Source organism: Bos indicus, chromosome 6 (genome assembly GCF_029378745.1).
Source record: "Bos indicus isolate NIAB-ARS_2022 breed Sahiwal x Tharparkar chromosome 6, NIAB-ARS_B.indTharparkar_mat_pri_1.0, whole genome shotgun sequence".
In the NCBI taxonomy this organism is placed as follows: Eukaryota; Metazoa; Chordata; class Mammalia; order Artiodactyla; family Bovidae; genus Bos; species Bos indicus.
Window position 1 is genome coordinate 102,752,973 of NC_091765.1, and position 12,756 is coordinate 102,765,728.

The 12,756-nt window shown below is 36.4% G+C and overlaps 1 protein-coding gene across 1 annotated transcript in view; it reads right to left on the bottom strand.

The window, feature by feature from the left end:
• KLHL8 (kelch like family member 8) overlaps window positions 1–12,756 on the bottom strand; it is a 70,902-nt gene that overhangs the window by 26,894 nt on the left and 31,252 nt on the right. Inside the window, exons 3-6 of the mRNA XM_019963066.2 lie at window positions 10,814–11,362; window positions 9,460–9,646; window positions 3,428–3,571; window positions 2,413–2,524 (exon numbers count right to left, since the gene is read on the bottom strand). Of these exons, the coding sequence (XP_019818625.2) occupies window positions 2,413–2,524; window positions 3,428–3,571; window positions 9,460–9,646; window positions 10,814–11,362 (992 nt within the window). The remainder of the gene's footprint in view (window positions 1–2,412; window positions 2,525–3,427; window positions 3,572–9,459; window positions 9,647–10,813; window positions 11,363–12,756) is intronic.

Sequence of the window (12,756 nt, forward strand, 5' to 3'; positions counted from 1 at the left end):
CTGGAAAGAATTCTTAAGGATAACGTTATCCTTCATTTCATCTCCTTAACCTCTTTTCCCTTGAGTATAAAACAGTGACTTACAAAACACTGTTATAAAAACTTCCAGGTGTGGGTGAACACGTGTGTACACTCTAGAACATACGGTGTCATAAGTGAGTGTAATTCCCCTGACCCTTCACCCCTTAACCCACAAGGGCATAAGACATTACTGATTGCTCCCTACAGCTTCCTGCATCAGTATCTTCTCCTCTATTCCAGCTTCACTGAATTGTGAAGTTCTCTAAGGCCTCTTATCACCCCACCACTCTCTCTAGAGACAATCTGATTCTTTCCATGGATTTATGACAACACTAATATATATTTCCAGACATACATCCAACTTCTACTTCAAATCTGTCTGGATCTTCAAACTTAACTTTATTCTAAAGTGATACTTACTGTCAACCTCCCTGTGCTAGGCAGATTTTAAGATGCCTCTCTCCACAATATTCACTCTCTAGTTTTACTCCTGATTATGCCACATTATGTGGCAAAATGGAGATTACGTGAATGGGCCTGATCTAAACACATAAGCCCTGTAAAAGCAGAGAAGTTTCTTCAGCTGGTAGCAGAAGACAGGTCAGAAACTCAAAGAATGGGGTGGATCCTGCAAGTTGTTTGCTTGTTTGAAGATGGAGGGGAACACCTGGAAAAGACCTAAGTAAGAGTGGCTTCTAGGAGCTGAGTGACCCCTGGCCTTCAGCCAGTAAACACAAACTCTGTCCTTCAATCGCCAAGAGCTGAATTCTATCCACAATCTAAATGACCTGGAAGTAGTTTCTTCCCCAGAGCCCCCATTAGAGTCTACAGCCTACACCTTGATTTTGACTTCTGAGACTCTAGGTGGAAAAGTCGGTTAAAATTGCTGGACTTCTCACCTATGGAACTGACATTATGATCTTTACTCTCAAGCATCCTTTACTTATGTGGTGCTAACATTATTACCCGTGTAATTACATCTATTTGTATCTCGCCTTTTAGAATGTAAGCTCTATGGAGGTAGAGACCTTGGCTATCTTATTTACTGCTGTATCTTCAGCACTTGACATATCTTGCAAAGGGCACTTAAGTATTTACTGAAAAGTAAATCAACCCTTAGAGATGCTCTGTTAGGATGATGGGTTTCAATAAAACCATAACTTGAACAAACACCAGTATCAATTCTACTGAAAAGATAAAAAAGGGGAGAAAAATACAGAAAACCAAGTATTTAACATGTATGCTCTTGGAATGCACACTGAAACAATCATTTGGGGAGATACAAATTATAAAAGCAATAACATGAGGAAATATTTGCAGTTCTACTATTCTGTATACAGCTGGAAAGCTATGGCAACATTCAGGGCATATTTTATAAGACTAAAGAAATTCAACTGCTATTTTGTTAGACAAGTTTCACTCAATTCTCAGCTAAAAATAAGCTTAGCATGATAAACAGGCAAGGATATAAAAATTAAAAATGTACTTTAGGATTTTCTCCCCCATATTTAATTCACGTTGGAATTTAAACTATTGATTTGTAGTTGCCATGTAGCATAAATCAAGCCCTACTTAAGTATTAAAATGTCATTTATAGATAAGTAGTATATATTAAGAATAGGGTTTTTCCTAGTAAGATTCCTTCTCCTCATGAGTGGGAAAAGGTGGCCAAAATCTTTTCACGTTTCCATCTAATTTTTCATATTTTTAAAATTTATTTTTAACTGGAGGATACTTGCTTTATAATATTGTCTTAGCTTCTGCCATACATCAACATGAATCAGTCACAGGTATACATTGTCCCTTCCCTCTTGAACCTCCCTCCCACCCCTCTAGGTTATCTCAGAGCACAAGTTCTGAGCTCCGTGTATCAAACAGCAAATTCCTACTGGCTATCTATTTTACATACAATAATGTCTATGTTTCATTGTTACTCTTTCAATTTGTCCTTCCCTAATTTTTCATATTTTTACCATATAAGAAAACTCAGTTAAGAACACTATGTTAAATTAATCAAGAAGAGAAAATTAAATGGCAATGGATTCCCCGTGTACAAAATCATTTCAGTTGAGAACCTCTACTACATAGGAACTCAACTATTTTTTAATCTTTCCTGAAAATCTAAAATTATTTTAAAATAAAAACTTAAAACAACAAATGCTCAGGTACAAGTCAAAACGATAACAACCACTATCACACTCAAAGACATGATTCTATTCTTGATTCTCAGGAAAATTTCTAAAATTGGAGTCATATTGGATGCTTTAACAAAATGTATTTAAGAAGGTATTTAAAGTTTCTAAAAATGTAAAGAGTAAAAAATTAGCTCTTTCAATTACAGGAGGCTTTATTTTCCACCAGCAAATAACAATAAATGTCCATACTGATCTACCTCTTTGTGTTCATCGATGCCTTCATCATCCATTTATTAGTGAGAGGATCAAACATCTCCATGCTACCTAAATGTTCATTGCCATCATGTCCACCCACTGCATACACTTTACCTGTCAGGTAGAGAAGTATTTTCATGTGATTCCAAATAAATTTATATATTGAACACATAATTAAAATGGCATAAATTAACTTTTAACAAATATTCTTCTATTCAACATTATGATAAATGTCACTTCAGTAGTCAAATGAAAGTAAATGTAAGAATCTACTAATAAAATGTTTGAAAAATGCTGTTTTACAAGAAATTATTTAAATGCTCAAACAGTATCCCACCCCCAGGTTTCTCAACTTTTTATTATTAGACAAAATCACTAATCATCCTTGCAAAAAACATTCAATAAAATGAAATGTTTTTATATAAATAAAATATAAACCCTTAATACATCGAACCTTTTCTAAATGAAACAAAAATTGGAACTATTACATACCAAAATGTTAGCCACAACTAGGTGTTACAGATGAATTTTATTTTTTATTACAATGTTTTCATATTCCCCCCAAAGTATTTATAACTTTTATAAGAAAAAACTGATTTTTTTAAAGTCTCCAAATAATTTATCCATGATTCTGCAATTAATCCACTTTTATTAATTTAAAAAAAAAGTATTTCAATAATAATAGGGTGGGTATAGATGGGTACAGAAAAAAAGCTAATATATACTTACTATTGGGGTTCAATAAATATTTTTGTTTCGTTTGGTTATTTTGTGAAAACTCAGAATAGTTTAACTCCCTTTTCCTTAATACTCACTCCTGTTAAGCATCTTTATGCAAGAGACTGTACACAGAGCATCTTTGGGTAAAGTAAATATTCACCACCCAAATAATTTACTGATATATTGAAACACATTTTACAATGTAGAAATTTTCTTCAGAAAGAAATTCTCAAAGTTCAAATATTTAATAGGAGCACTGTGATGATGTGATGTGATTTCACAGAGGAGCAGACCCACCTTCCACTGAGATTACACCCACATGTCGCCTTCGACTGTTCATTTCTGGTCCAAAGAACCAACTGTTTTTGTTGATAGAATAGCATTCAATACTGCGGAAGGGGTCACCTGATCCACCTCGACCACCTACACAAAACAGCACTCCTAAAGGTAAAACCACAGGTAGAGGTTAAAATCACAGCTCCCTAATTTTTTTTTCTTACAGTTAATTTTATTTTTTTTTATTTCACCTCACCACACAACTTGTGGGATGTTAGTTCCCCAACCAGGGACTGAACCCAGGCCCTTGGCAGTGACAGCCCTGGATCACCAGGGAATTCCCCCTAATTAAAAAAAATGTTAAGGTATAGAAAGAAACTTAGGAAGTCAAAATTTGATTAGCATTTAATATCACCATACTACTAAAACTCTAATTTTAATTTTTCTCTTGATTTGAAATTCTCAAAGAACAGGATCACTGACTCAATGGACATGAGTTTGAGCAAACTCTGGGAGATAGTGAAGGTCAGGGAAGCCTGGTGTGCTGAAGTCCATGGGGTCACAGAGTCAAACATGACTGAGTGAATGAACAACAAAAGGACTAACGTCAGTTTTCTCTGCTTGCTAACATCCCTCTACAATACAGTTGAGACCCTCACCCACCCTGAAAAACTGCTCTTGCTAATAAAGTCGTGACAAAATTCAACAAGCTCGTAATTTCTGACTGAATACAACATTTGATATACTGATCACCCTGTTTTTTGGAAATTCCTTAACTCTCTTGATTTCTATAATGTCAAAAAGTCTCCTTTTGTCTCTAACCATTTCTCTTTATGTTTTCTATGCCTCATTCTCAGCCTACTTCTCACATATTTCATACTCACAGTGGGAAAAGTTCAATCCTTTGACTAACATTTCCATCGTATCAAAATGCTTTCCAAACTACATTTCTAAGTCACGTTTCCACTTGGTGTCCCAGAGGCACCTCATACCCCACACCTTCCTCACCCACGTAAACATCCTCTTCCTTCCCTGAGACAGTCTTTCACCTCCCAGTTATTCGCACCTCAGTTCAGAGCCTCATCAGCTATTACTGCAAAATCCTGTTCTCTTTTACCACTCAGTTTTCTTTTTGCTTTCAGATTGTCAACAGAATAATTCAAAGACTCTTTTCAACAGCCTGTCACACCTGTATCAGTAGTCATTAAAAATTTTATTGAATGCCACTATTTAACTGTACAGCAGAAACAAACACAGCACTGTAAAACAACTATACTCTAGTAAAAATTAATTTTAGAAGGTTAAAATGGCAATTTTTATATGCATTTTACCACATTGTTTAAAAAGAAAAAAATCAACACCTTATTCTCATTCAGGATCACCAGGAGAACTTTATAAAACACAGATGGCTGGGCCTGACCCTTCCCCACTCCCAAGAGTTTGATTCAGTGGGTTTGGGTAGGTCTAAAGTTCTGAATTTCTAAAAAGTTCCTAAGTAAATGCTGATGCTGTTGGTCAAGAGGCCACCACGTGCCCCATTCTATGAGAACCTCTGCTCTACAAGATAAAGCCTTAGTATAGCATAACGGCCCTGCAGGGTCTATAACCCGATTCTCTCTCTTACTTTAATGTTCAAGCTCCTGCATCAACCCATACAGTGATTATCCTCAATGCCCTGACAGCAACTTTTGGTAACTACCATTCATGTAATACACAGTGCTGAAATGATCTATTATGCTGGCATCTATCAGAGTCTAAGCTGGATTAAGACAGTGTGTTAAGGATCTATGCACTAGTAAAGACAAGCACAGTGCCTGGCATGTACTGAACATTCAGTAAATGTAATGTGAGCTGAACATCCTTGTCTCTAACTGGCACCTAGAAAAACAACTATTTATTACTGAAAACTAAAACTGGGGGTTACTTTCTCTATAAAACCTTTTCTGGCCCTTCTAAAATAAAAATAACCACTCTTTTTGCTTCCCTACTTTGTGATTATATCAAAGCACCTATAACACTTTATTGCATTTACTTACTCAAATGTCTATTTCTCTAGATCAGACAAAGTTCTCTCAAAATAGGAATGGCTATGTTCTATTTGTGTTTGCATTTCTTTTCTTCTTCTTAATACTATTTAAAAAAATAACTTCTATTTATTTTTGGCTGCACTGGGTCTTTGCTGCTGTGCACATAGGCTTTTGTGAGTTGCAGTGCCTGGGCTTCTCGTTGGGGTGGCTTGTCTTGTCCTGGAGCTCAGGGCATGTATATAGGGAAAGACTAAAGATCTCTTCAAGAAAATTAGAGATACAAGGGAACATTTCATGCAAAGATGGGCTCAATAAAGGACAGAAATGGTATGGACCTAGAAGATATTAAGAAGAGGTAGCAAGAATACCCAGAAGAACTGTACAAAAAAGAGCTTCACGACTCAGATAATCACGATGGTGTGATCACTCACCTACAGCCAGACATCCTGGAATGTGAAGTCAAATGGGCCTTAGAAAGCATCACTACGAACAAAGCTAGTGGAGGTGATGGAATTCCAGTTGAGCTATTTAAAATCCTGAAAGATGATGCTGTGAAAGTGCTGCACTCAACATGCCAGCCAATTTGGAAAACTGAGCAGTGGCCACAGGACTGGAAAAGGTCAGTTTTCATTCCAATCCCAGAGAAAGGCAATGCCAAAGAATGCTCAAACTACCGCACAATTGCACTCATCTCACACACTAGTAAAGTAATGCTCAAAATTCTCCAAGCCAGGCTTCAGCAATACGTGAACCATGAACTTCCAGAAGTTCAAGCTGGTTTTAGAAAAGGCAGAGGAACCAGAGATCAAATTGCCAACATCTGCTGGATCATGGAAAAAGCAAGAAAGTTCCAGAAAAATATCTATTTCTGCTTTATTGACTATGCCAAAGCCTTTGACTGTATGGATCACAATAAACTGTGGAAAATTCTGAAAGAGATGGGAATACCAGGCCACCTGACCTGCCTCTTGAGAAACCTATATGCAGGTCAGGAAGCAACAGTTAGAACTGGACATGGACTGGTTCCAAATAGCAAAAGGAATACGTCAAGGCTGTATATTGTCACCCTGCTTATTTCACTTATATGCAGAGTACATCATGAGAAATGCTGGGCTGGAAGAAGCACAAGTTGGAATCAGGATTGCCAGGAGAAACATCAATAACCTCAGATATGCAGATGACACCACCCTTATGGCAGAAAGTGAAGAGGAACTAAAAATTAGCCTCTTGATGAAAGTGAAAGAGGAGAGTGAAAAAGTTGGCTTAAAGCTCAACATTCAGAAAACGAAGATCACGGCATCCGGTCCCATCACTTCATGGCAAATAGATGGGGCAACAGTGAAAACAGTGTTAGACTTTATTTTTTGGGGCTCCAAAATCACTGCAGATGGTGACTGCAGCCATGAGATTAAAAGACACTTACTCCTTGGAAGGAAAGTTATGACCAACCTAGATAGCATATTCAGAAGCAGAGACATTACTTTGCCAACAAAGGTCCGTCTAGTCAAGGCTATGGTTTTTCCAGTGGTCATGTATGGATGTGAGAGTTGGACTGTGAAGAAAGCTGAGCACCAGAGAATTGATGCTTTTGAACTGTGGTGTTGGAGAAGGTTCTTCAGAGTCCCTTGGACTGCAAGAGATCCAACCAGTCCATTCTAAAGGAGATCAGTCCTGGGTGTTCTTTGGAAGGAATGATGCTAAAGCTGAAACTCCAGTACTTTGGCCACCTCGTGCGAAGAGTTGACTCATTGGAAAAGACTCTGATGCTGGGAGGGATTGGGGGCAGGAGGAAAAGGTGACGACAGAGGATGAGATGGCTGGATGGCATCATGGACACAATGGACATGAGTTTGAGTGAACTCCGAGAGTTGGTGATCCAGGGAGGCCTGGCGTGCAGCAATTCATGGGGTCACAAAGAGTCAGACACGACTGAGTGACTGAACTGAACTGAACTGAGGGCGTGTAGGCTTCACCAGTTGTGGCTCAAGGGCTCTAGAGCTTGGCCTCACAAGTTGTGGTGCTTGGGCGTAGCTGCCCAGCCGCATGTGGGATCTTTCCAGCCGAGGATGGAGCCAATGTCCTTTGCATTGGCTGGCAGACTCTCAACCCCTGGACAGTACCAGGGAAGTCCTATGTCTGCATTTCTAATGCCTAACCAAGAACCTGGCACACAGTAGATACTGAATAAATGTTTGCTGAAATGACTGCATAAAATGAGTGACCAGAACGTCTTGTGCCACCTTTTTCAACTAATTCAATATTTAAAAGTTGGAGAAATTTAAAGTTGAAAGAGACTTTAAAGATCATGTAATCAAAATTATTTATAAACTGAGGCCTTCAGAGATTAAGAAATCTGCCCCAAATTACAGATGCTTAATGGCACAGCTGGAATTACAATCCATGAATATAATCCCAACTACCAATTAGATTTTACTTAAGTGAACCCTAATATTTCAGCTATATAGGTCATCCAGGAATATGACATGGAATGGAAAAAATTAAAATGAAGTTAAAATCGGGACACAAATCCTTTCTCCATTGTTCCATGTGGCCCTGTGCATTTCTTCACCCTGATTTTTTTTTCCTTATCCATAAGACGAAGTAACACCATCTTTCTCATAATAAGGATCAAATCCTTCACTAAGTTCTTGCAATCATGTAAGAGATCATGGATATGAGGGTCTAATATACATTTGGCATATAACATAAATTGCCAAGGTCTTTGAATTCACATCTGAATCTGAAGAATTAAACACCTTAACTCTTGAAACAGGATTCACAGCTAAAAAAAATTACACTTCAAAAATTTAATACTTGATATCAACCTATAAAGAGGGAAAATAAATAAGCCATCCTTTTTATGTTATACTAATTATTTAGGAGAACTATAGACTGGTTCCAAATAGGAAAAGGAATATGTCAAAGCTGTATATTGTCACCCTACTTATTTAACTTATATGCAGAGTACATCATGTGAAATGCCAGGCTGGATGGAGCACAAGCTGGAATCAAATGGTTGCATGTCATCACCGACTCAAAGGACATGAGTTTGAGCAAGCTCCAAGAGATGGTGAAGGACAGGGAAGCCTGGTATGCTGCAGTCCATGGGGTCACAAAGAGTTGGACATGACTGAGTGACTGAACAACAACTTCTTCACAGGCAGATCTACCACATTCAAACTTTCTTCATACTATTCAGATAAAATCCCACTATACATGATCATGTATTGCCTTTTTTTTTAAGGTTATTTCACAAATCTCTTTATTTAATAACCCTGTTAGGTCACAGCAGATGTACAGGAAGTCTCTGTTCAGACTACTGATTCCTAAATTCATAGATCACATTTATTTCCCCTTGTCCCACATATTCTTCATGAAGAGTAACATAAGTGAACACAGACTTACTTTCTCAGGAAAACATAAAGTCTGAAAACTATGGCAAATAAAGGCAAAACTACTTGCCTCTGAAGTATAAGAGCTTTATATTCTAAGAGTCTAATATAGTCTATTATACTAACCTAACATTAGATGTATTTAGAACCTTTTTTGCTGTGGTGAAATGAAAAAACAAATATTTAAATATATAACACATATCAAGCTCCATGCCTGGTACCTGTGATACAAACCTATTAAGATACTTACCTGTCTTTGAAAGGCTCAAAACATGTCAAATGAATTTCAATGCAACACAGTGAAAAAAGCACAAAGCAAGTGTCATTTAAGCAAAAATGACAGAGGAACTAATTCTGCTTAGAAGAAATCAAAAAGACTCTCAAGAAAGAGATATTTCAGCAGACTCCTCATAGTGTATATGTTTTGTTATGGCTTTGTAAAAAATTGGCTTATTAATAAAACTATCTGAAGTCAAGTACAGTAAAAATTCATACATAACCTTATTTGCCAATTACTACTTTAAGACAATCGATACTAAATAATCTTACAATTAGGTTTAGACATTCATAGAACAACCTTCAAAAAGAACAAAACTCCTTCCAGCAGAGTTAATAAAATGAGTAATTTCATTACCAGCAGTATGTTTCCTTGGGGTAGTCCGAATAGAGTATTCGAAGTCAGGTACTGCTCTGCTACTCAAGTGAAGGTGGTAATTTCTTGCTTCATCTAATAAATCTCTACATTTTAGATTTTGTTTGACAATCTGTTCTTTTGCCACAACACCCATGAGAAAGTCAACTGGCAACAGCGGCAAACGAACCTAAGGATTGTGAACAGTTGCAGATATAAATATAAGTTGCAATTGGGTAGCTCATTCTCTACTTTCACTGCAGCAATGTTCTCTTCAAATCTCATTTACTTTCTAACATGTGAATGAAGTTCACTGTGCCAAGTTCTAAAGCAATTCCCAGTACTGGTCTGTACTAATGAAATCAGATTATACGTTAACTACATCCTTCCCTTTTAAATACAGATTTAAGTAGACTGGATAAAATAATTCAATTGTCTTAATTCAAGCTACTTACTCACTTCCAGAAATGGTACTGCCATAATCGTAAGGCCCCTTGCTGTTGAAGAAAAGGTACAATCAAAACACAATTGTGCTGCTATATTTGTTTGCCTTTTAATGCTAAGACCAAACATGGAAATGTGACTTCTTACACACACACACGCTCATATCTGAAGCAAACGGGTGTTGTTTTCTTCAACTTGGAAGGTTATACTCAGTGATAATCCCCTTCTTTCAGTAGAGGCACTCACCATTCTTCTCTTAAAAATGCATTGACTGTCTAGTATATTAAAGGGACGATCAAACCCCATAATGTGATTTTGAGTTAAAGGCACACGCACATACACAAATATATGATACAGGTGCAAAATAAAACTTTTTGGTTTTGTAGACCAACTTATTGTCAAGGTAATTCTAAGGCCTATTTGTCATCTCCCTATCTAAGAAATTCCTATTGATAGGAAAAGTAAACAAAAAGAGACATTTCTGAAGCTACAAAATGGTGAGGGAAGAAAACAAAGTGATGTCTTATAATTCTTTCGAGAACAAACCTATATGCACTAGGAACAAATAAAGTTTCATTAGCAAAGCAGTTCAGTAAGTTTAGAAACTTTATATTATAAAACAATAGTTATAAATTAATTTAGAGCTGTTTCCTCAGAACATTTCAGCATAAATAAAATATTCATTACTACTATCTCAAAGGGGCTTTGTAACTATTCAGGTTAAAAAGCAGGTAGTGACATTTCTAATTCAAATATCGCACATTCAGACTTATCCTTAAATGGTACAGGAGAGTCAAAGCTACTTTCACATTATATTACATCAATCGATAATCCCCACCTTTTATGGTAAATGGAACATGCTGATTTGTTTCCCTATCATTTCCTTTCCATATACAATCTTATTTGTCCTCACCTGTGCAAGTGTTTCATCCAACCATAGGGGATGATGTTGAGGATTGGCAAGAAGCCACTTGATGGCAGCACTATAGACCTGCTTTTCATTCTCAATGTTTAGGTCACTGGAGGACAAAAGCTTATGGAGATGCTGAGGTGACACGCTTACGAAGTCTTCACACTCCACCACTTCAGTAAAATGCTCACAGGCATACTGATCCGCCATGTCCATTAGGTCTACTCGATTGTGACTTTCTGCAAAGGCTCTTACCGCCAGACAGTTGGACGGATGAAAATGTAACTTCATGTATTCACAACAAGCTCTAGCCACCAATTCAACCTGTAGAATACAGGCTGCATATAAGAGAGGCTGGACATTGTCAACTGTCAAAGTGAGCCGTGAAGAATAGACAAACTTTACCAAGTCTTCTATTGCATCACCATCAAAATCTCTTATTTCAATCAGTGTTTGCTTGGCTTCAGCCATTTCAGAGAGAAACATGGCTTTGAAGTAAGGAATAACACAAGCCAATGCAAGTTTGTGACAGGAGATTAGCTTTGAGCCAACCTGTTCAAAAGAAAAACAAAAGCAGACTTAGTTTAGTATCAAGATAAACCTGAGATCAGCATAGAGGATATGCTGTAGCAGGGACAAAACCTTCAGACAATTTCAGTGCATTTAACAATGTAATCCTTTGGTCACTTATTGTCAACCTAGGCTAATTTTTAAAAGTCAATTTTCTTCTTTCAAATTAGAATCAAATCTTTTATACATGTATCTATAATGTGCATATCATAAAACTAGGTTTTTCTATATTATTTCACATTTCAGAAGCATTTTGTGAATTAATGAATAACAGCAAACATCACCCAGCACTTACTATGTATCAGGCACTATGTTTTCCTTAGAGTCTATGAGTCCCTTCTTATTTTAAAACTTTTTTTCCAGTTTTACTGACATCTAAGATGGTATAAGTTTAAGGTACCCAACACTATGATTTGAGATAGATATATATATATACACACACACACACATACACACAGTGAAACGATTACCACAGTTTTAGTAACTATCACCTAATTATACATTTTTTTTCTTTCTGATGAGAGCTTTTAAGATCTACTCTCATAGCTATTTTCAAATATATAACACAGTATTGCTAACTACAGTTATTGTGTCAGGCACTATTCATTGTTTTTCATATATTAACTCACTTAATTGTCCCAAAGGTCCTATGAGTAGATACTATCATTATCCACAATTTATCACTGAGAAACCTGAAGCAGAGTAAACAAATCAATATGTAGTAGTATTTATTATTAGCTTAATTGAAGTTTTTTCATTTCCTATTTAAATCATTTTGAAATTTTATAGAAATGTAATGAACACTGAAACATCACTGCTTTAATTGCTGAAAAATTAGACTGCTTCCTGTAATTGCCATTATAAACACAGTAGTGAACTTTGTTGTAAGAGAATCTTTGTATCCACTCTCTATTAATAATTTCCTACATGAAACAGTAATGCTGCTTCAAATGACAAGTACAGTTTGGATACATATCGCTAAATTGTCCATTTCTGATCTTGCAATACTTGTGCCATATTCTAAGTGTTAACTTGTTAAATATTTGCCAATTCACTGAATGAAGTCTCTCACTGTTTTAGTTTTATCTTTTACTAATATGATTAATTCATTCATAAATTTTGGACTACTTTTATGTCTTCTATGAACTCTCTTCTATGAATTTTTTTATTTTTAAGAATGCCTTAGACTTTTGGAATGTTAGTCATCTGTCATATATATATTTCAAAACTTCTTTTCTAAGTGTGCTTTAAATTCATCCCCCATGGATTTTTATAATCAACCAAACTTTCTCTTTATGACTTCTGTATTAGGTGCTAATATGCTTAAGTGGGAATCATTCTAATATTCCATACATACTCCAGGTATTCCTTTTAGT